General features: G+C 42.8%; 2 protein-coding genes and 1 long non-coding RNA gene across 3 annotated transcripts in view; 1 reads left to right on the top strand and 2 right to left on the bottom strand.

The window, feature by feature from the left end:
* Positions 1 to 772: 772 nt before the first annotated feature.
* dmgdh (dimethylglycine dehydrogenase) lies at positions 773 to 12,339 on the bottom strand. Its single transcript, XM_061698865.1, has 16 exons — positions 12,215 to 12,339; positions 11,023 to 11,191; positions 10,729 to 10,827; positions 10,026 to 10,190; positions 9,430 to 9,634; positions 6,460 to 6,708; positions 5,763 to 5,961; positions 5,528 to 5,697; positions 4,888 to 5,041; positions 4,655 to 4,820; positions 4,438 to 4,568; positions 3,034 to 3,251; positions 2,391 to 2,548; positions 2,257 to 2,316; positions 2,012 to 2,146; positions 773 to 1,003 (listed from the first exon to the last, which is right to left on the bottom strand). The coding sequence occupies exons 1-16, from the start codon at positions 12,337 to 12,339 to the stop codon at positions 791 to 793; spliced, it is 2,616 nt and encodes an 871-aa protein (XP_061554849.1). The 3' UTR covers positions 773 to 790.
* A 1,751-nt stretch (positions 12,340 to 14,090) lies between these two features.
* bhmt (betaine-homocysteine methyltransferase) lies at positions 14,091 to 19,575 on the top strand. The gene is made up of 8 exons (XM_061697636.1): positions 14,091 to 14,190; positions 14,846 to 14,978; positions 15,541 to 15,653; positions 16,461 to 16,652; positions 17,016 to 17,163; positions 17,229 to 17,411; positions 18,211 to 18,439; positions 19,370 to 19,575. The coding sequence occupies exons 1-8, from the start codon at positions 14,167 to 14,169 to the stop codon at positions 19,548 to 19,550; spliced, it is 1,203 nt and encodes a 400-aa protein (XP_061553620.1). The 5' UTR covers positions 14,091 to 14,166; the 3' UTR covers positions 19,551 to 19,575.
* The window catches only part of LOC133413364 (uncharacterized), a 5,271-nt gene continuing 1,845 nt past the window's right edge, over positions 16,577 to 20,002 (bottom strand). The window contains exons 2-4 of the long non-coding RNA XR_009769867.1: positions 19,306 to 19,520; positions 17,019 to 17,433; positions 16,577 to 16,798 (exon numbers count right to left, since the gene is read on the bottom strand). This is a non-coding gene — a long non-coding RNA (uncharacterized LOC133413364). The remainder of the gene's footprint in view (positions 16,799 to 17,018; positions 17,434 to 19,305; positions 19,521 to 20,002) is intronic.

Below are 20,002 nucleotides of genomic sequence, written 5' to 3'. Positions count from 1 at the left end.
AACAAAACACTATGATGGAATGGTTTACAGTTTGTATTACTAATTTTATGCAAACCGAACCAAGCTGTCTTTTCTATAATTAGTAGCGATTAGAAAATGGATGGATGTATTTGGTTGGTGGACTTTATTTGGGCGCCATTTTAGTTTAGGTCATGCGAATGAATAACACACATTTTTTTATTTATTATTTAATATGATGTAGTTCGAGTCAATGCAACCACTTTAGTGGACCTTTTTACTATGTTTATTCCTAATTTTGTGGAAAAACTGACTCAAAGGTCTTCGTTATAACTATCAGCAAATATATTCTGTATTAGTTTGGACGATGGGAATAAAATACGAACGTAAATTTCATTTAATATTATGTTGGACTCAATACAACCACTATATTGGAATGTTGTACTATTTTTATTATGTTATTAATTTTTGGAAATCTGAGTAAAAGTCCTCTAAAGATTTCTTGATAATATAATACATTCATTGGTACTGATTCGCAGAAGATTGTGAATTTTGTATACCTCATCAAGGTATTCATGTACAGTCTATTATTTATTGCGTATTTGTACAAACAAAAACCAAAAAAAAGTGATTATAAAAACTGTACAAATGTTTAAACCTGTCACTTACTGGTATAGTAATAGCATTATATCTGTAATTGTCCCAAACACAATGTAAACCACGGAATTACAAAATTATTTAAGACATTGTGGTTCATAAATGTCAAAACGACAGAGAACATGCGAACGCCTCCTGCGTGTCCAAGTCACGTGATTCCATTGTGGCGATGTTCTTATGCTTTGGTCTTGGCTTTGTTCTGCAGGCGGGTCCGCGTGGGCTCGGTGAGCACCAAGGGTTCCTGGATGACCACGGCCGGGTACTTCCTCCCCAGCAGCTCCACCTCCACCTTCTGCCCCACCGAGCACAGCTCCACGGGCAGGTAGGCGAATGCCAGGCTGTGCTGGCCGCTGTAGCTGTAGGCCCCCGACGTCGTGTTGCCCACCACCTAATTGACAAGATGCGTTGTTAGCAGTTCAAGCTGCAAAGGGGTGGAACATTTCTAGGACATTTCCAGACAGTTTCTGGTAATTTGCCACAGGATTTTTTTTTATTTTTCTTTATTGCAAATTGCAAACCTTGCATGGGAATTTATGGTAATCTTATCTATTTCTTATTTGGAGAACTGTGCGAGCGAGAGAGTCTTCTTTTTCTTTCCTCAAAGTGATGTTATCCTATATCTATTTCTCTAAATATAAACATTTTGTTTTGTCATAAGCAAACATCCATCCAAAATGTACTTGCCCACTTATGAGGGCATTACAGTACCTTAACTAGCCGTTTTTTGGTTTGTTTGTTTTTTACCATTTCACTTGAGCTGCAGTGTATCCAGAGCTTGCTAGTGCCTAGACTTTTGGCTCACAACACACACAAAAATCTAAAGTACTCGTAAGTCAAGGTACCACTGTACTCGCATGAAATCTGGTTGTTTTAGTCAGGATTATGCTAAACTGTATTTTCCCGGGCTAAATTTACAGTGGATATAAAAAGTCTACACACCCCTGTTCGAATGCCATTAACCCCAAATAAGGTTCAGCTGTTCTAGTAGGTTTTTTTTCTTTCTAGCAGAAGCCTGAAGGGGTTTTTTTTTGCTATCACTGAGTGCTTTTTAGAACAGTTCATATCTCGTTCCCCCTTGTCTAAGGAGCCAGGTCCAGCTGAAGAAAGACATCCCCAAAGCATGATGCTGTCGCTGTGGTGTTATTTTGGTGATGAGCAGTCTTGTGTTTACGCCAAACATACCTGACATACCATACAAAGTTGTAAATTTATCTTGGGCTCACTTTTTTGTATCACAAAAAAAGTTTCATTTGAACAGGGGTGTCTAGACTTTTTTTTTTCCATCGTCTGGAAGTTCCCTATTAAGAGCCATCCTTCAATTTGGTAAATTCCTGGTTCATTCCCATGAAAGGGAACTTTGCAGCCGTAGCAGCAGAAGATAGTGGGGGTGGCTAACCTTGCCATCGTGCCACACCGTCTCATTGCCCTCAGGGTCTATGTCGTGCGTCTCCACCGCAATGTAGGACAACTTCCTCTTCAGGCCCTTGGCTTTTATCTCCTGAAGTGCCGCCTTGCCGATGAAGTCAGCGGGCTGCTCAAGAGAAGGTGTTGTGATTCAATATGTAGTTAAAGTAAACCTCCACTATATCACAGAATTTTAAGCAATCGTTTCTTCTCGGAGCGGCTGGCTAACCAAGTTACCTTGTTAAGTTTGATGAAGTAATCTAAACCCGCCTCCAGAGGGTTGGTGTCACAGTTCATCTATAAAGACGAACAAGAGAGTCATGCAAAAGCCTTGAACGCTTTTTAAACAATGCGCGCGTGACTGTTAGTACCTCAGCTCCCCATCCTCTGAAGCCCTTCTCCAACCGGAGGGAGGCCATGGCGTAGGTGCCGAAGTCGTCGATGCCTTCATCTTTTCCCGCTTCCATTATGGCCCGGTACACCGCCGCCATGTCCGTCTGGCCGATGTACAGCTCCCATCCCAGTTCGCCTGAGCGGCACATGAGGTCAACAACAATGCAAAACAACATAAAAACACAACAAAAACTACCTAAAATTAACAGAAAACCTAAAAACACAACCAAAACATTACAAATACAATGCAAGAAACACAACAACACAGAATAATATCAACACAAAACAAAACAATGAACACGAAAACAACTATGACACACAAACCATGGAAAATAACACGTTAGCAACCCGTCAAAAATACAGCACCAAAACAACACAATAGCACAACAGAAAACATGACCACAAAATAACATCAACACAAAATGAACAGCAAAAAAAAACAACACAACAACGACACAAGAACAACACAAAAGGAGAAAATAACATGCAACAACACAAAAAAGAATCAAAACACATCCAAAAACAGTATGAAAACCACACAAAACAACATATAAAATAACACAAAAACACAACAACATGAAAACACCCAAAAACATAATACAACATAGCTAGGTTGCGTACCAGTGTAAGAGATCCTGATGGCTCGGAGCATAACACCGGCCAACTGGATTGACTTGCACTGGAGAAATTTAAAGCCCGAATGGCTCATGTCCTCTTGGGTGAGCTTCTGAAGGACCTTGCGAGAGTTGGGCCCGGCGACCCCCAGCACGCCCATTTCTTCCGTCACGTTGGCGATGTCAACGTCATGGCCGCCGACAGCCGCTTCTGTCTCGATCCACCTGTTCCAAAAAAAAAAAAAAAAGAAAGATTTTCTCAGCGATGTCACCCCTGCCATTGACACGTATACGTAGACCCTGCCTTGACTCGGTTGGCAAACTGCTGCTTTATGTCAATGTGTATATTGGATTGGCAGATTTGCTCCAAAAACGTACGCAAATAAAGGGACTGAAGCGATTCAGGTGTCATTCGGACAGACGTAAGGCCATCAGCACTTCACAGCTGAGGCTTGGCAGTTTTTTTAAGCATATCATTCCGTTGCCCATGGCTCGCCAATTGACATCAGAGCAGTGTTGCAAAATTGCCGCTCGGCAAAACCTTTTCTGTCCCCAACCTCAATGCAGCGCTAGTTTGAGAAGTGTCGTCAAAAGTGTCAGTGGTTGTGTTAGTGCGTGGAAGAAAAATGGTCCAAACAGCCCAGTGCTAGACATGGCACACCAAACCACAAACTTCGAGGAGTCTCGTTCTAGTGCTGTGATCGATTTTCCCCAAATTCGAAAACATTTTTTCCAAGAGCTGAGGTTCATTTTGGTAATTCTCTTCTGGCAGTTTTCTACCTTTCAACCTACAATGTATGAAAGTAGTTACTAGTTGCTTAGGGGCACTTTATTTAAATAGAAAAGACTTCTTTGTTTGAAGGTTTCACCACGGGTATTTGCAGTAATTTGCACATACAGGACTTTATAGTACAGTATTCGCAAAAGGATGTTATAATATAATGGCTAAATACTATCAAATTATTGTAGTCATCATCATCAAGTCCATGTGCAGTATATAGAGCTGCAATGAATCGCTCAGTGTGTATTAGTTTGGCCAAATCGCCACTAGAGGATGCTACATGAAACTAATTTAGGTTGAGAAATTCCAAACGGAGGTTTTAATTTATGGCCTGGTACTTGCAGCCAAAGGGAGAGTTGTCCTAGCAGCTGCTGGTAAGCTTTGGGTTTCAACCATTGCAGGAGAGTTTTATATTACATCATTTCACGCCGCTTCACTGAAACATTCAAATTGCCTTTGCTGTTTGTATCGTACAATTTTTTCAATTGGATCAAGTTAAAGTAATACACTCAACCAAAGCCGATTTCGTAATGCCTATTAAAGCTGAGGATAACAATAACCACCTGTCAAAGACGTCTTTTTTAACCTGCCGCTGTTCTGTGTGTGTGTGTGTGAGGGGGCGTACTTCACCTTAGGTCATGTAGCTCTGATCCCGAGCCGGTGATGAGCAAAAACTCTCCTGGTGCCAACTGGGTGATGGTAACCTCAGCAAAAACTCTCCCGGTGGGTGTCAACATGTGGCTAATGTTCGTGTGGCCCACCTGAAACCAGACGAATGTGACAGTCCAGGACGTTTGACGTGACCTTCGTAGCCCAGTACTTCACGCTGTAGTACGAGGGCGCTCACCTTAGGCATGGTGTTAGCAAACAGGCGGTCTAGCAACTTGAGAGAGTCCTTTCCTTTCACGATGAACTTGCCGAAAGGGGTCAGGTCTATGACTCCCACATTCTCCATCACCAGCTCGAACTCTCTGCCGACAGGTCCGAACCAGTTTGTGCGCCTGAAACTGGGTCTGGAGACAGGCGCGAAGGAAATCAGCGCTTAGTTTACCTCGGACCCTGGAACCCTGGTTGCCTTACTTGTATCCAGTGTCGTCTCCTGGTTTGTAAAACCAGTGAGGTTGTTCCCAGCCGGCATGGAAGCCCATGGATGCCTTGTCCTTGAGAAGATCGTAAACGCCGCTCCTCCGGTAGGTTGGTCGGCCTGCAAAGCGCTCCTCTTTGGGGTAGCCGACTGGGGAGACAAGTTTAGGCCTGTGTCATTCGGTTCTCTGGTCTGCACCAAAACAGATTCAACAATTCACCGTGATGTCACAAGCATAATGTATGTTCTTCCAGGTGGAAAAAGCTGAAGCGTTCTCCAATGGCACGCCTGGTAAACAAACCCTTCCATGTCATTTGACCAAGGTAAACCGATTAAAAACACAGCGTAAATAGCTTGAACGAATTATTTTCTTCTTGCGGTATGGGAAGTCTCATATTTACAAGGGAATGTTTCTCTGGTTGGCTATTCTTCAGGTCAGTGGTAGTGTCCTGGAGCCAATTGTTTACAAACATTCTGAATTGGGGTCTCCTAGATCCTCTGTCATTTCAACAGTGGTACGTGTAGTATTCAAAATTCAACAAAATTGATCCGAAGCATACCAAAGTTCTTTCGCAATTGGCCTGAGACCCACCGCCTTGAGCATGAACACTCAATTTTTCCCTCTATTGTTCTTACCCACATTATTGAAGCCGTAGGATTCTCTGGCTTTCGCGCACAGGAAGGGCACGTCGACCCAGCTCCCATAGCGGTTGGGGTCGCACTCAATCAGATCGTACGGAGGCTCGCCATTTCTAATCCAGTCGCTCAGGAATTTTCCGACTCCACCAGCGTGGATCACTCCGTACCTGATCAAATGAGGTAACCGGAATGGTCATTGATGGTCCTGAAATCCCTACTATCACACCCATACCCGAATCCGATGGCCGTCCAGTAGTTGCGAACTCCTTGATGTGGTCCGACCATGGGCAGCAGGTCGGGGGTGTACGTGATCGGACCGGACACAATGTTGATGATGTCGGCTTTCTTTAGCACAGGGACCATCTCCATGGCAATTTCTACATGCTCCATGATCCGGTCCAGGTCTGACTCGAACAGCTCCTTGCCAAAACCTACAGCAGTTAGACAGGGGGTGAAATAGGGCAGAAGGTTTAATGACTTGTTGTCCCACGACCCTCCCACCACCACCATCCCACCCTCATCTGTTAATGGAAGACAAGCTCTGAACTAAGGGTGAGGAGCTTGGGCATCTGGGAAAGACTCAACGAATGCAGAGGAGACTCAGGGCAGACCGAGCACACGCTAGAATGACTACGTCCCACAGCTAGCCTGGGAATGCCTCAGTGGCCTCTGTGTACAATATAAACTATATTTAAGTTCCCCATTAAGAGCCTACCTTCAGTTTAATAAATAGCTGGTTTATTGCGGTTTATTCCCATATATTCCTATTAATTACCATGGAAAGTATCCAACTTCAAAAAATTCCTTGAATTTTGCAACCCTATTCCAGAAATAGGAAAGTCCGGGCCTCCTTGCTCAGACCGTGACTACGACCCAGATAAATTGGTTGAAAATGGATCAACCAAGATTTTTCACTAGCATAGACAAACCTGGGGGTACGCCGTCTCTAACCCAAGAGTCTTGCAGGACCATCTTTTCCATATTTTCATAGGGCCCAAAAAGAAGGCCGTCCCTTTCCTGGCGCAGGTAGTAAGAGCCCTCCAGGTCTCGGATGACGGCCAGCTCCTTCTTCAGGGCCTTTACCTCCGGCACGGTTGCCGTCACCACGTACTGATGGTGCACTGGGATAGTCGGATGCTCAAAGCCAATTAACTTTCCCACCTCACGGGCCCAGAAACCTGAAACGACAAACATGAATGGTACACAAAAGTCTTCTGTCTTGATGCTAACAATAGGAAACTATCATTTCATCGTCATTGTGTGTTTAAATACAAGCAACCAGACAACAAAAACGCTTAACTTTAAGTCTGTAAATAGGACATCAAAATAGAGACAACAGTGACATGGAGGAACGTGAACTATGGACCGTTAATAACAATGGCAACAGATTCAGAAAAGCAATAATATATAATATATTCCCCATCCATGGCCTTAAGAGAATGGTTTAACGTTGGTTGCTCCTAAAATGATTTGTTGTGAATGCATCGTCTTTTCTTCGTCTAATCTGAAAAACAAAAACAAAAATCCTATACCATTAGTTAATTCAGCCTTTTTTTTGCTACTCAGTTCAAAACGAGGGCAAAGTGTTTGCAAACACATTTTCATAGCATAAAAGGTGAGATGACGCTAGCTAGCTCTTAAAAAAACATGAGACGTAACATGAGGGTTTTTTTTCCATTGTACCAAGTTATCAAAATGGGTATTGTGTATAATTTACAGTTAAAATAAATTTTTACTTTTGTACTTAAGTACATTCTGGAGTCTGTAATTTTTTACTTTCATTTAAGCATCACAGTTGAATCAGTCATTCTACTTTCACCAGACTTTTTTACACAAGTATTTGTACTTCTCCTTAAGTACAGAGTACATGAACTTTTGCCACCTCTGCTGTTTACTCTGAAATGTATGCTCGTGATTTCTTACACTGATGCCCAGACTTTCTCAATGCGTGAAAAGTATCTTGAGGTAATGAATCTCTGTTGCGTTATCTAATTAAAAAACATAGGTAAAGTCCAAGGTCCATGTGTACCCGCCACCTGCACACTGGATTACTGCAGTAAATACTGATAAAAGATCACCAAAACAAAACTTGCACATGTCCACAAACCAGCTGTTAATTCCAGACCAGTCGATGAAGTTATATTTATCATAGCCAGCGGTTACTGGGCAGTTGTAACTGATTTTATTGGATCGCATAACAGGGGCAATTATAGGCGCTTATTTATTAGGAGGGCTAACTTTGCAATGGAGAAGTTGTAAACTGACTTCCTATCAGCAACTTTGGCTCAAGCTAGCTACGTTCTGGTAGCTACTTTACCCAAGACTTGTCTAATGGCCTACTCAGGCTTTGCGAGCTACGATTTTTCATTTATTTATTTATTTTAGGTAGTTTATCAAAGACTTTGTCCAATGGACTGCTTAGGGTGGTGCTAGCTACGTTTCGGTAGGTACCCAAGACTTTGTCTAACGATCAGGCTACATAACCCAAGACTTTGTCTGATTGTGTGGTTGAGCTAATCCTAGGTAGTAGGTACATTTCGGCAGCTACTTTTACCAAATACTCTTCCCAGTCATGCTAATGCTAGCTACAGCTTGATAGCTCCTTTATACGAGACTTTGTGTAATGGCCTGGTCAGGCTACTGTTAGCTACAATTTGGTGGGTAGTTGACTTGTTTTTTATCTTTTGGGCCTATGAGTCTAATGCGAGGTAATTTTTAGTGACAAGACTTTTGTTTGGTGGTTCTGTCAGGATAATCTGAACTATGTTTCTGTGCATAGCTTATCCAAGCCTTTTTTAAATAGCCCAGTCCGGCTAATGCTAGCTATGATTGGTTGTTGTTTCTTTTACCCAAGCATTTATCAAGGGGCTGACTAACACCTACTAATACCAGCAAACTGTCATCTTAGGTTAGCTTAGCCTTGTCTCTGATACCGCATGCTATCATATGAGATTTGTGCTCATGATTGCTACAGTGGCACTACCGACCTAGCCTAGCTGAACTTAGCCATGCTTGTGCTCTAGCTAGGGCAGTACGGTAAATAGATCGTTTACAGTGTTGTTAATCATTCGACAATGTGTCTCAGAATGCAAGCAAGTAGGTTACAGAAAATGTCTGCTGAAAAACAAACATGCCAACAAACTCCTTTCCAAGAACTGCTCTGACCCAGTTCAAGCAAGTTTTCCCTGACCTGTACTAACAGTGGGCCGTTTGTGCAAAGGTCTAAGAGTTAGATAACACTTTTTATTGAATCCTGGCTGAAAATGTGTCGACTGCAGAATCCCCTCAAACTTAATAAGTAAAGCTTCAGCAGGGAACATCGACAGGGGTGAAATTTCGGGTGAAATTTCAAGATGAGCCCAAAATGCACTATGAACTTTATAGCAGAACTTAATTTGACCATACATTGCACATGAAGGTTTATAGTTACCATAACATCTCTGCTAATTTCTGTTAGCCTGGCTTCCTATTATATGTTAACATCAAGATAGCAGACTTTTGTTAGAATCAATTACATTGTTGGGGTAGTATAACTGTCTTTGTTTTGTGTGTCAATTTTACACTCAACTTCAACTGGGAGTGAAAAATATGAAACAGCTTGAAGCAAGCACGATTTGCCTCTAGTGGGAGAACTGCGCAAGCGAAAGTGAGAAAAGGTGCTGATGAATAAGTGTGATTTAATAAGTTCAAGTGTGCTTTAATTGAAGTTAAAATGTCTTTAAAGCGTGTGGTAGGGCTAAACTATAAAGTATATACATTTTTTAATATGTTCTCTCCATAACGCAGAGTGTCACTTACTGCGTTTGGTTCTGGAATGTATTCCTCACGGACAAAAAGTTTTTTTTCCCGTACATTATTGAGCCCGAAATTTTCGAATGGAGAACGATGGGGGTTCAAACCTGTGGCATTGACAATACGGTTCGCCCGGATGGTCCCGTGAGGCGTCTGCACATCCCATTTGCCGTCCGCTGTGGGCATGAGGCCTGTGACCGGGGCGGGGTTGTAGATCTGGGCGCCGTACATGCGAGCACCTGCCGCCAGAGCCATGGTCAGAGAGTAAGGATCAATGTGGCCGTCTCCTGGGGTATACAGACCAGCCAAAACCTTAACCAGGGGACACAGACCACAAAAGGTTCAACCAAGGAGGGTCAGGGTTAGAGTTAGGTTAGGGCTGGGAGGTTTGGGTCTTGGGTTACGACGGTTAAGGTACGATTAGGTAAGGATTTGGAAGGTGAAGTTAGGACTAGTGTAAGCAGCGTTAGAGTTAACGGGACTGTCTTAGGTTAGGTTTAGGAGGGTTTCGATAGGGTTTGTTTAAGAGGGTTATGTTTGGGCTATGTGGCACAGTTAACAAAGCTCAGTTTCTGGGTCAGAAACCCATCAATGTAAACTTAATCAGTCCGCAGAATTTGTACAGGGACCATCAGGTCAAAGACTTGACAGGCTTCATTACACATGCAAGTGAGTCTAGTCTCGACTCACGTTCGGACTCTACCTTGTCTATGTTGAGAAGAGGGAACAGCTCCTGGACCTTCTCTGGCCCGATCATGTACTGCTCCGTCTCGTGCCAGTGGGTGCGAGTCATCTGGTACCGCATCTCGTCCACACGGGCATGCGTTGATGCAATGCGGACGCTGCCCGGCTGGTGAAAGCCCACCGCCTACGCATATGGAAACCAAATTTGCCAGGATTTATGTCTGTGTAGATTCTCAAATCATCCAGGTCATGGTAATCTGAAAAAGTTGAATGGAGGCAACTGGACTCTCTTGGTTGTTGCAGACTTTCACCTTTAATCTTCAATTCTAAATTTTAGCTGTGGAAAAAAAGGGGGACTCTTTGTCTCTGGGGGTTCACGTGAGGGTTGTTGTTATCAGGTGATGAATCCATCATGTCCGAATGATCGTTTGGCATAAAAACCAGTCAATGACCTGCCTGGTGGAAAGACCCGGTGAATGGGACTAAATGTTCTCTCCAAGGAATGGCGACACCAGGGAACCCGTCTACAAAAGTGTGGCACAACATTGGAGGGCAGCCACTTTGGGTCCAAAATCAGAGACAGATAGACGAATATCATGCCTAAAATGTACTTGTAGAACTGAAGATTAAAGGTGAAACATCTTTACCATCCAAGAAGAACTTTTGCAGAGTGCCAGGATTTAGCATCTTTGGACAGACCAACCGAGAATTGAGGAGCCCACCTGTCCGGTCTCGGCTTCAAGCCGCTCGTACAGTTTAATGCTGTCATAGTGGACTTTCTTGAGGTTGATGCCCGGATGGTAATAGGTGGTCAGCCCGGCCTATGATGAAGAAGACCACAAACCAAAGTTAACTTTGTACCTGGGTTGGGGTTGCTCTGCCTGATATCTGATGCATGTAAGGACAGTAGTAAGACACAGGCTGGCAGCACCGTTTGTCAGTCCCGCTCAGACTGAAACCCAGCCCCAATTGCACCTGACCGTCTCCAAACAACAGCAAAACGGCGACAGGCATACCGCGTGCCACGTGGAACCGGCGGTCAGTTCGGTCTTCTCCAGCAGCACCACGTCCTTCATGCCGCTTTTTGCCAGGTGGTAGGCCACACTCGTGCCCACGCAGCCCCCTCCGATGACCACCGTCTCGGCAGTGTCCTTCCATCGCTTGCCCAACACGGAAGACGTGTCACTGACGGGATGGGAAATAAATGTAGCGCCCGTCTTTTTAGGCAATGAAATCAATGCAGGCACACACTTCCACAAGTTCTCAAGGAGTTTTCCATTCATCAAAGTAGTGATCCCAACCACTTTGCCGCAGTACATCCAGTGTGAGTATGCATGTACAGTACTAGTAGGCTCTCTGTCCTCACCAGTCACGAGACAATTCAGCACATTCGTACGATTGTGTCTTACTAGTAACATTTTATCCACTTGTCGTGCCACTTTTGAACTACTAGTACAACCTTAAGCTGGATATCAAGGGTATCGAATAAATGCTCCAAAGGCTTTCCATAGTGTGAGGGTTGTCCTCATATTTGTGAGAAACTATATATGAATACATAATTCTAATATCATTCAGTACTATAAACAAACATGCATCAGAGTTGATGGTGGAAGGAAATGTTGTCAGAATTAAGGGTCATTAAATTCGCTGTAAAACAAAACAAAAAAGAAATTTAATTTCAAGGTAAGTCATATTAAAACATCTTATTAAAACACAGCTTTTAAAATATTCCTAAGTACCTGTTCTCACTCTCCCTCGCTCAGTTCACCAAGTAAGAGGTAAAGCGTGCTTGCTTCAAGCTGTTTGTCATTTTCTGTTGAAATTTACTGTAAAGCTGACACATTAAAGAACAAAGAATTCACGTGTCTTTAAACCCCAAGATATGCATCCAAGGCATAACGAAAGACTGCTAACTTAATGCTAACATATAATGTGAAACGCCATAGACGGGCTAACGGAAATTAGCATAAATGTTACAGTGATTAACTCTAGCATCTCTTCCAGGAGACCTCAGTGGTGTCCAGCTTGTTGTGGCACAACATGGTACGACGCTGAAACTCTAAATTCAGATGTGCACTGTAAAAAGTAAAAACCCATTTAAAAAAAAAAAAAAAGTAACCACTTTTAAATCTGCGATAGAACATTTTGAAAGCACTGAAGCTTTTTGTGTTTGTAACAGTGAGCCAGTCAACCGATGGTTCTTCTCACCTTTGCTCATGTCGTCTTGTCACCGTGCAGCCGAACGTCCGCGAGGGCCGAAGGAGCGGAAGAGCGCCAAAACGCCTCCTGGAGCGCAGGTGCACCTTGACCAGCTTTAACATGCGAGCAGACATGACTGCAAAAGCAAGTTGACAGTCAAGTTATAAATGCCTCGCTGGCCCTCCAAGTGGACTCTGGACCCCCGCCCCACGGGGTCGTCGGGCGTCTGGGGACGTAACTCGAACTCTCACCCACCCCCGCCCCGCCCCTCCACCTCCGTCCAATGTAGGTCACACACATACGCCACAGTAATACTATTATTCTTTTTAAAATATGCAGTACTGTAGAATATTACTTTCTGAAGGAAAATACTGTATACGCATTAAAATGAATTTAAATATACTGCATATTAAATTGTCCTTTTTTAAAATGATTTTATTGAATAGTAATTTATACTTATTAATATTATTATTATTCAATTTCTTACTTATGTTTCTAGGATTTGTTCGAATTTCTGAGATTTTAAAATATTGAAGAAAAAAAACAACAATTCAAGATTGAGCCCTGTGAATGAATTTAAATGAAATAACATACATTTATATAATATGTAACATTGGAGGATAGGCAGCCAAAAATGAATGATTAAATGATTCAACTCATTAATTGAATGATTAAATGAACTAAAATGAAAAATAAAATGAATAAATATAATGAAAATGAATACAATACAATTAAATTGCAGGAAAAAGTGGTCGGAAATCAATGATAAATGATTAATTACAAATTCATTTATTTTTACAAATGCAGGGATAAAATTAAAAAAGAATACATAAAATATGAAAAAACAAATTTTACTTACATTGGGTAATTCAAGGGGTAAGCAGTAGAATTTAAAAATGAATTATGATATCAAAAATTGATGAAACGGTGGGAAAAGCAGTAAAAAATGTATTTGATGAAATTAACTACAATTAAATTAATCAATGATTGAATACACATAAATAAATGAAGGACAAGCAGTACAAAAAGTAATAATTGAATTCAACTGGGTCTCAAGTGGTAAATTACATAACATTAAATTAAAAGCAATTTGTTTTGAAAAAAAAATCAATTCTAATAAAGAAAAAAAAAAAGACGAGCATCTTCTCATTTCCGAAGGTAACACAATGATTCATTCCAAAATGACTCGAGCAGAGCAAAACCAAGTTAATTGTCTCCACGCGCTGATTTCCGTGCTCAGCCAAGAACAAACCCATCGGGTTCCCACAGAGACGAGTTTTTATCTTTGTGCTCCTTGAGCCTTTTTATCGCTTTGAACGGCAAACCTGCCCGGACGGCCGCGGCGGGTCGGGGGGGGACGCGTCTCCTGATAACGGCTTTAAGCAAACACACAAAAACAACTTTTTCTTACGTTTGGCTTTATTACAGTGAGAAAGCAAGATGCTGACATCGTTGCGCTCGATGATAAGCGTTTACAGATCCGTAGTGTAATCACTAGTCCTTTTTTTTGGGAATAGGGGGGGGGGGGGTGTGGGACAGCTGCTAGAGGGGTCGGGAAAGTTGCTAAATTTAGCGGTTGACCAAATGGCTAAGTTGGAAACACTGACTGAGCTTTTGTAAACGAGCGCCTCCTTGTTGCAGCGACAATGAATAAAAACCGAATTCAATTTGGTTATTTGTTTTTTTTTTCTCTATTAAACAGGTCATGAATATTTAATAGTTATTTTTGAGTGGCGTTTAGATTATGAAGCGGTCGTTGGGGGGGAAAAAAAACAATTCTCTTCTGTATGCCGCCAATGTATGCAAAAAAAGTTGAAATATGATGAGTGTGTAAAGCAGGCAGAGTGTTCTAAAAGTGAAACTGCACCCACTCCCCCCTCTCGTCCGTCTCGGAGGCTATAAAAGATCCACGGCCGCCTGCAGAGAGCCCTTCCCCAACTCGGAGAAGACAGAGAGGAGCCATGGCACCAGCAGGGACAAAGAAGGTACAACCACATGCATGCAAGAAGTTCTTACTGTTCAGTATTTGTGACTTACTGTATGATAGGCAGGACATTCAGGATATACTGTGTTTATTTGAGGAAATACAGCACACTGTTTCCTGTAGTTCTTCCAAAAATATGGTGTATACTGCATTTCCTCAAATAAATATGGTAGCCACTGTATTTCCTCAAATAAATACAATATGTCCCGTTTCCCCTGTATTTCCTCATATAAAAACGATATATGCAGGACATACATGATAGACCATATTTATTGGAGGAAATACAGCAAATGAGGTATTTCCTCCAATAAATATGGTAAATGTCACATTTCCTCAAATAGATACTGTATATGCAGGACATTCAAGATGTACCATATTTATTGGAGGAAATACAGTCAATGCTACATTTCCTCCAATAAATACGGTATATGTGCTGCATTTCCTCAAATAGACACCATGGCCAAACCAGGTGCCAGGTGAGCAAATCCTTTTGGTTAATATTCTACAAGAAAGGCCTACATTACAGACTCTGCACTTTGGTGCTTTCCTTAAGTACATGTGTTTAGTCAGTACTTGTCCTAGTCTTTTTCTGGTAGTAGTAACTGCTAGTAGTTTACTAGTCTCTGTTGCTGACTGTGTGACAAACCGTTATCCAGGGCATCCTGGAGCGGCTGGACGCCGGCGAGGTGGTCATCGGTGATGGCGGTTTCGTCTTCGCCCTGGAGAAGCGAGGATACGTCAAGGCGGGGCCGTGGACGCCCGAGGCCGCCGCCGAGTACCCCGACGCGGGTATACTGCTCCTCTGCTCCACAATGGAAAGCCGCTTGAGCATTTGTTCCTAGTGGACACAGTCGTCTACTAGTGCGTGCATATCGTTCCACTAGTGTGCTGAATCCGAATCTGAATCTGAATCATCTTTATTTTGCCAAGTATGTCAAAAACACACAAGGAATTTGTCTCCGGTAGTTTGAGCCGCTTTAGGACGACAACATTCAATTGACAGATAATACTTTTGTGAAATAAAGACATTGAGAAAAAGAGTCACTGAGCAATAAAAGGTTGCTAGTAATTTGGTAATGCCGGTGCATTTTTTTAATTCTTTTTTTTTGGAACAATTGTGCAAAAAGACGCAGAGTAAGTAGCAATGAGAGGAGTTTGAATGACTAATAGAGCAATAGTCCGGCGCAATGACCATTGTGCAAAGGGTGCCGAGACTTCAAGAAATGTATGCAGTTTAAAGTGACTAGTAGTGCTATAATCGATTGTGCAAACGTTGCAGATACTACTCAGTCGATTGTGCAAATGGTGCGTCGCGATGTTTCGTCTTCACCGCTATCCCGTGCGCTTTCAGTGCGGCAGCTGCACAGGGAGTTCCTCAGGGCGGGATCCAACGTCATGCAGACTTTTACCTTCTACGCCAGCGACGACAAGCTGGAGAACAGGGGGCACACCCAGCACGTCACCGTGAGTGCTCGCTTTACGGATTCTCTTAGCAATTCTTGGCATGACTGATGTTGATTTGCGGCTTACTTAAACATCACTCATCCACCCTGTATGCATGATAATTGACACTTATTATAGTTGCATTGCAAAGAAAATGTTGTTTTTTTTAACCCAAAACATTCTTCAATGAGCGGGTATAAACCACCAATAAGCGTTTTCGGGGTTCGTTTCCCGCCAAAAAAGAAAAATATGAAAAGTAAAATGAAAACAAATGTTCCAAAAATTGGTAAAAACAAAAAAAAGAAAAACATTTGAAAAACAATCTACGGGTTGGTGCCGAGCCACGAGTATGCGGGGGGGTTGACTGTTTCCAGAATTGAGTCTACACGAGCAGTGTGTGGGTGGATGTATTTTGGGTTTACGCAGCGTTGGTGTAAGTGTGCCAAGTGTGGGTGTATGCATTTGCAGCGTAGGTGTGCGTATGTGATGTATGGATGCGTGTGGGTGTATGCAATTCGGGTGTACACAATGAGGGTATGGGGTATACGCATGCGCAGTATGGATGCCCCTGAGTGTATGCATCCATAGCTTGGAAAAAAAGTAGCACCTACAAAATGTAGCCTGAATTTCTCCATAATGGTTTTGCTCCAACGCGACAAATCTAAATAAAATAGTTGAGCCGCCACATGACCCGCATCTCAATTGGGCCACTGGCTCCACTTACCACCGTCGCTACGTATATATCCGCAGCTGCCGGCCGCCCTCGTGCGCGTGCGTGGAGCTCATGTAAAATGAACCCAATCCTGCTGTTTTCTTCCCCGCCTGTAGGGGCAGCAAATCAACGAAGCGGCGTGCGACCTGGCGAGACAGGTGGCGGATGAGGGCGACGCCCTGGTGGCGGGCGGCGTGTCCCAGACGCCCTCGTACCTCAGCTGCAAGAGCCAGGACGACGTCAAGGCCATCTTCAGGAAGCAGTTGGACGTCTTTGTGAGCAAGAACGTGGACTTCTTGATCGCAGAGGTATTGGAACGGACACATCATTAGGTACACCGGATCCAGCAAATGAATGTCTCGCCTCAATACAAAAAAAGCTCCACGAGGTACCACTACTTGGCTTTACCAATCCCATGTGGCAGAGAACACATTTAGAAGTGGCATCTGTAAAGCTGATGAGAAAGGGCATGATTATTCTGTAGCAAAACCGCATTATTATTCTTTTTGGTTTAATTTTTAACGAATCACCATTTATTTGTGTAAGAAAACATCCATAGAATTTTCCCTCACTGATTCAAATGAGTATAAAAAAAATATAAATATTAACATAGATGTGTAAATATTGATTATAATGATTTACTATGAATAATAAATATGTGATTTTTGCAGTACTTTGAGCACGTGGAGGAGGCAGAGTGGGCGGTGCAGGTCCTGAAAAGCACGGGCAAGCCAGTGGCGGCCACGCTGTGCATCGGACCCGAAGGCGACCTGAACGGGGTCAGCCCGGGAGAGTGCGCCGTCCGCCTCGTCAAAGCCGGTACGAAAACATTCCGCGTGGACAGTTGGACACCTGTGTTTAAACACCGAGGGCCCCGGTCACAGGTGCGGACATCGTGGGCGTTAACTGCCACTTTGACCCCACCGCCTGCGTGCGCACGGTAGCCATGATGAAGGCGGGCGTGGAGAAGGCCGGCCTGAAGGCGCACTACATGAGCCAGCCGCTCGCCTACCACACGCCCGACTGCAACAGACAGGGATTCATCGACCTGCCAGAGTTCCCCTTCAGTACGTACGAGTTCCCCGATTCCTAAAAAAAAAAAAAAAGAAAATCTTTCCTTCATATTGCAAGAATAAAGTGGGGATTTTTAGACTTAAAAGGCATACTATTACAAGAGTCAAGTTGTATGAATCAAGTGGGAATTAAAAAAAAAAAGATACAATATTACAAGAATCTAATTTTAAAAAGAATAATTTTTAAATAGAAAATAAAGCTGGAATTTTCTGGGTGAAAAAAGGCATAATATTACAAAAATAGTCATATCTATTTTCAGGGGGAAATGAATAATATTATGACAATATTGTGAAAAAGTGCGTCATATTACAAGAATACTTGTATTTCTTTTCTTAAAAAAATGAATAATATGACAATGTTGACATTTTTTGTGATAAAAGGAATAATAAGAAATTGAGTTGGCATTTTTTAGAAATAAATCATAATCTCGTAAGAACAAAGTGGGATGTATTTTTAAGAAAGAAAAGTGTAATATTACAACAATAAAATAATTATTAGGGGAAAAATAGGAAATTAGGATGCTTAATCTTGCAAGAATGAAGTTAGAATTTTTAATGAAAAAAGGCCTAAAATTACAAGAATAAAGTTGTCATTTTTTTAAGAACGAAGTGGTAATATTGCAAAAATAGAGTGGGATTTATTTTTACAAAAGGGTCTATATCATTTTAAGGGTAAAATCACAAGAAAAGAGTATTTCTTTTGAGGGGGGGGGGGGGGGAAGTAATATTACAAGATGAAATTTGAAAAATATGTGCAGTATTTGGAGTACAATAACAAAATGTCCCCCGGCAGGTCTGGAGCCGAGGATCCTGACCCGCTGGGACATGCAGAAGTACGCCCGGGAAGCGTACGCCGCCGGCATCCGCTACATCGGCGGCTGCTGCGGCTTCGAGCCCTACCACGTGCGCGCCCTGGCCGAGGAGCTGGCGCCCGAGCGGGGCTTCCTGCCGGCGGGCTCCGACAAGCACGGCCTGTGGGGCGGCGGCCTGGAGATGCACACCAAGCCCTGGTGCAGAGCCAGGTACGATATTACGGCACGGCTCCAGCGACGAGTTCGAACGAACGTTCGAGTGGCACAACGCTGCACTCCGTAGTGACACGACACAGTAATCATTAGGATTGGGACAAAAATATCGATATTGCTGCCATACTGGTCGATATACCGGCACCAAATATCGAAATTGGTACTGTCTGATGTCACACGTGCTCTACTTTCAAAACTACGTACAGTATCTAAATGATACAGTAATGACTAGAGCGGGGTAAAATGTCGATATCACTGCGATACTCATTGATCCACCAGATCAGATACTGATAGCGTCTCTGTCTGAACGTCACAATATTCTACTTTCAACACTATGTATCGAAAAGATACAGTAATAAATAGTGCTGGAGTAAAAAAAATTATAATTATATCACTGTGATACCGATCGATACATCAGCATAAATATCGATATCCGGTGACACAACAGTGTCTACTTTCAAAATGCCTTATCTAATTGTTACAGTAATTACAAAGCATGAAATAAAATATTGATGTCACTGCGATACTGCTCGCTACGCCAGATCAATTATCGGTATTGCCTTAGAGGGGGTGCTGGAGAGCGCTCCCGCTGGGGACTCCATCGTTCTGCTGGAGGACTACACAAGTGGTGGGATAAATTATCAATATCGCTACAATACAGTATCACTTCCAACATTGTTGCACTAGTTACTGAAACAACTCACACCAATGATGAAATATGCAAATTGCTGCGATACAGTATCAATACACGAGACTGGTGGACCGGCTGACTGGGTACTAACTTGTATTACCTTGGCTAACTGGCTAAGAGTATCTAATACCTTGACTAGTTGACTGACCAGGGACTATTTCTAGTCATTTACCTGACCAGGTATTTTTTCAGATTTGCGTTGAATGGAATTTTGTAACATCCCGGCTTTGCTTCAGGGCCCGCCGAGACTACTGGGAGAAGCTGAAGCCGGCGTCCGGCCGCCCCCTGTGTCCTTCCATGTCCACGCCAGACGGCTGGGGGGTCACCAAAGGTCACGTCGACCTCATGCAACAGAAGGAAGCCACCACCAAGGAGCAGCTCCAAGTTCTGTTCAACAAAGCCGACAAAGGCCAGTGAGAACCAATCATTCACGGAGATGTCATTTTCACAACAAAACTATTAAATATATACAAAACCTTCATTTTCATGTCTTCTCAATTCTTCTTAAATCTACTTTTTCTATTGTCCTAATTGAAGGTTGTAACCCTAAATTGGCCTGCTAATGAAAACAATGCTGACATCTAGTGGACATTTCAAACATTGCCTGACTTGTACTACTGTGTTTGGAGTTCTTTGGCTAACCGGGTACTTTTTTTTACGACCTTGACTGACCAGGTACCAATTTATAGTACGTTTGCTGCCCTTGTACAGTATCTAGTACCTTGACTGATCGTGTACAATTTTACTGACATGGTACTATTTTTATTTAAATCTATACCATACCTTGGCTGACCGGATACTATTTTTAGTAACTTGACTGTCGAGGTACAATATCTACTACCTTGACTGAGCAGGTACTACTCATCAGG

The sequence above is a fragment of the Phycodurus eques genome, chromosome 15 (genome assembly GCF_024500275.1).
Source record: "Phycodurus eques isolate BA_2022a chromosome 15, UOR_Pequ_1.1, whole genome shotgun sequence".
In the NCBI taxonomy this organism is placed as follows: domain Eukaryota; kingdom Metazoa; phylum Chordata; class Actinopteri; order Syngnathiformes; family Syngnathidae; genus Phycodurus; species Phycodurus eques.
This window is presented reverse-complemented; position numbering and strand designations above follow the sequence as displayed.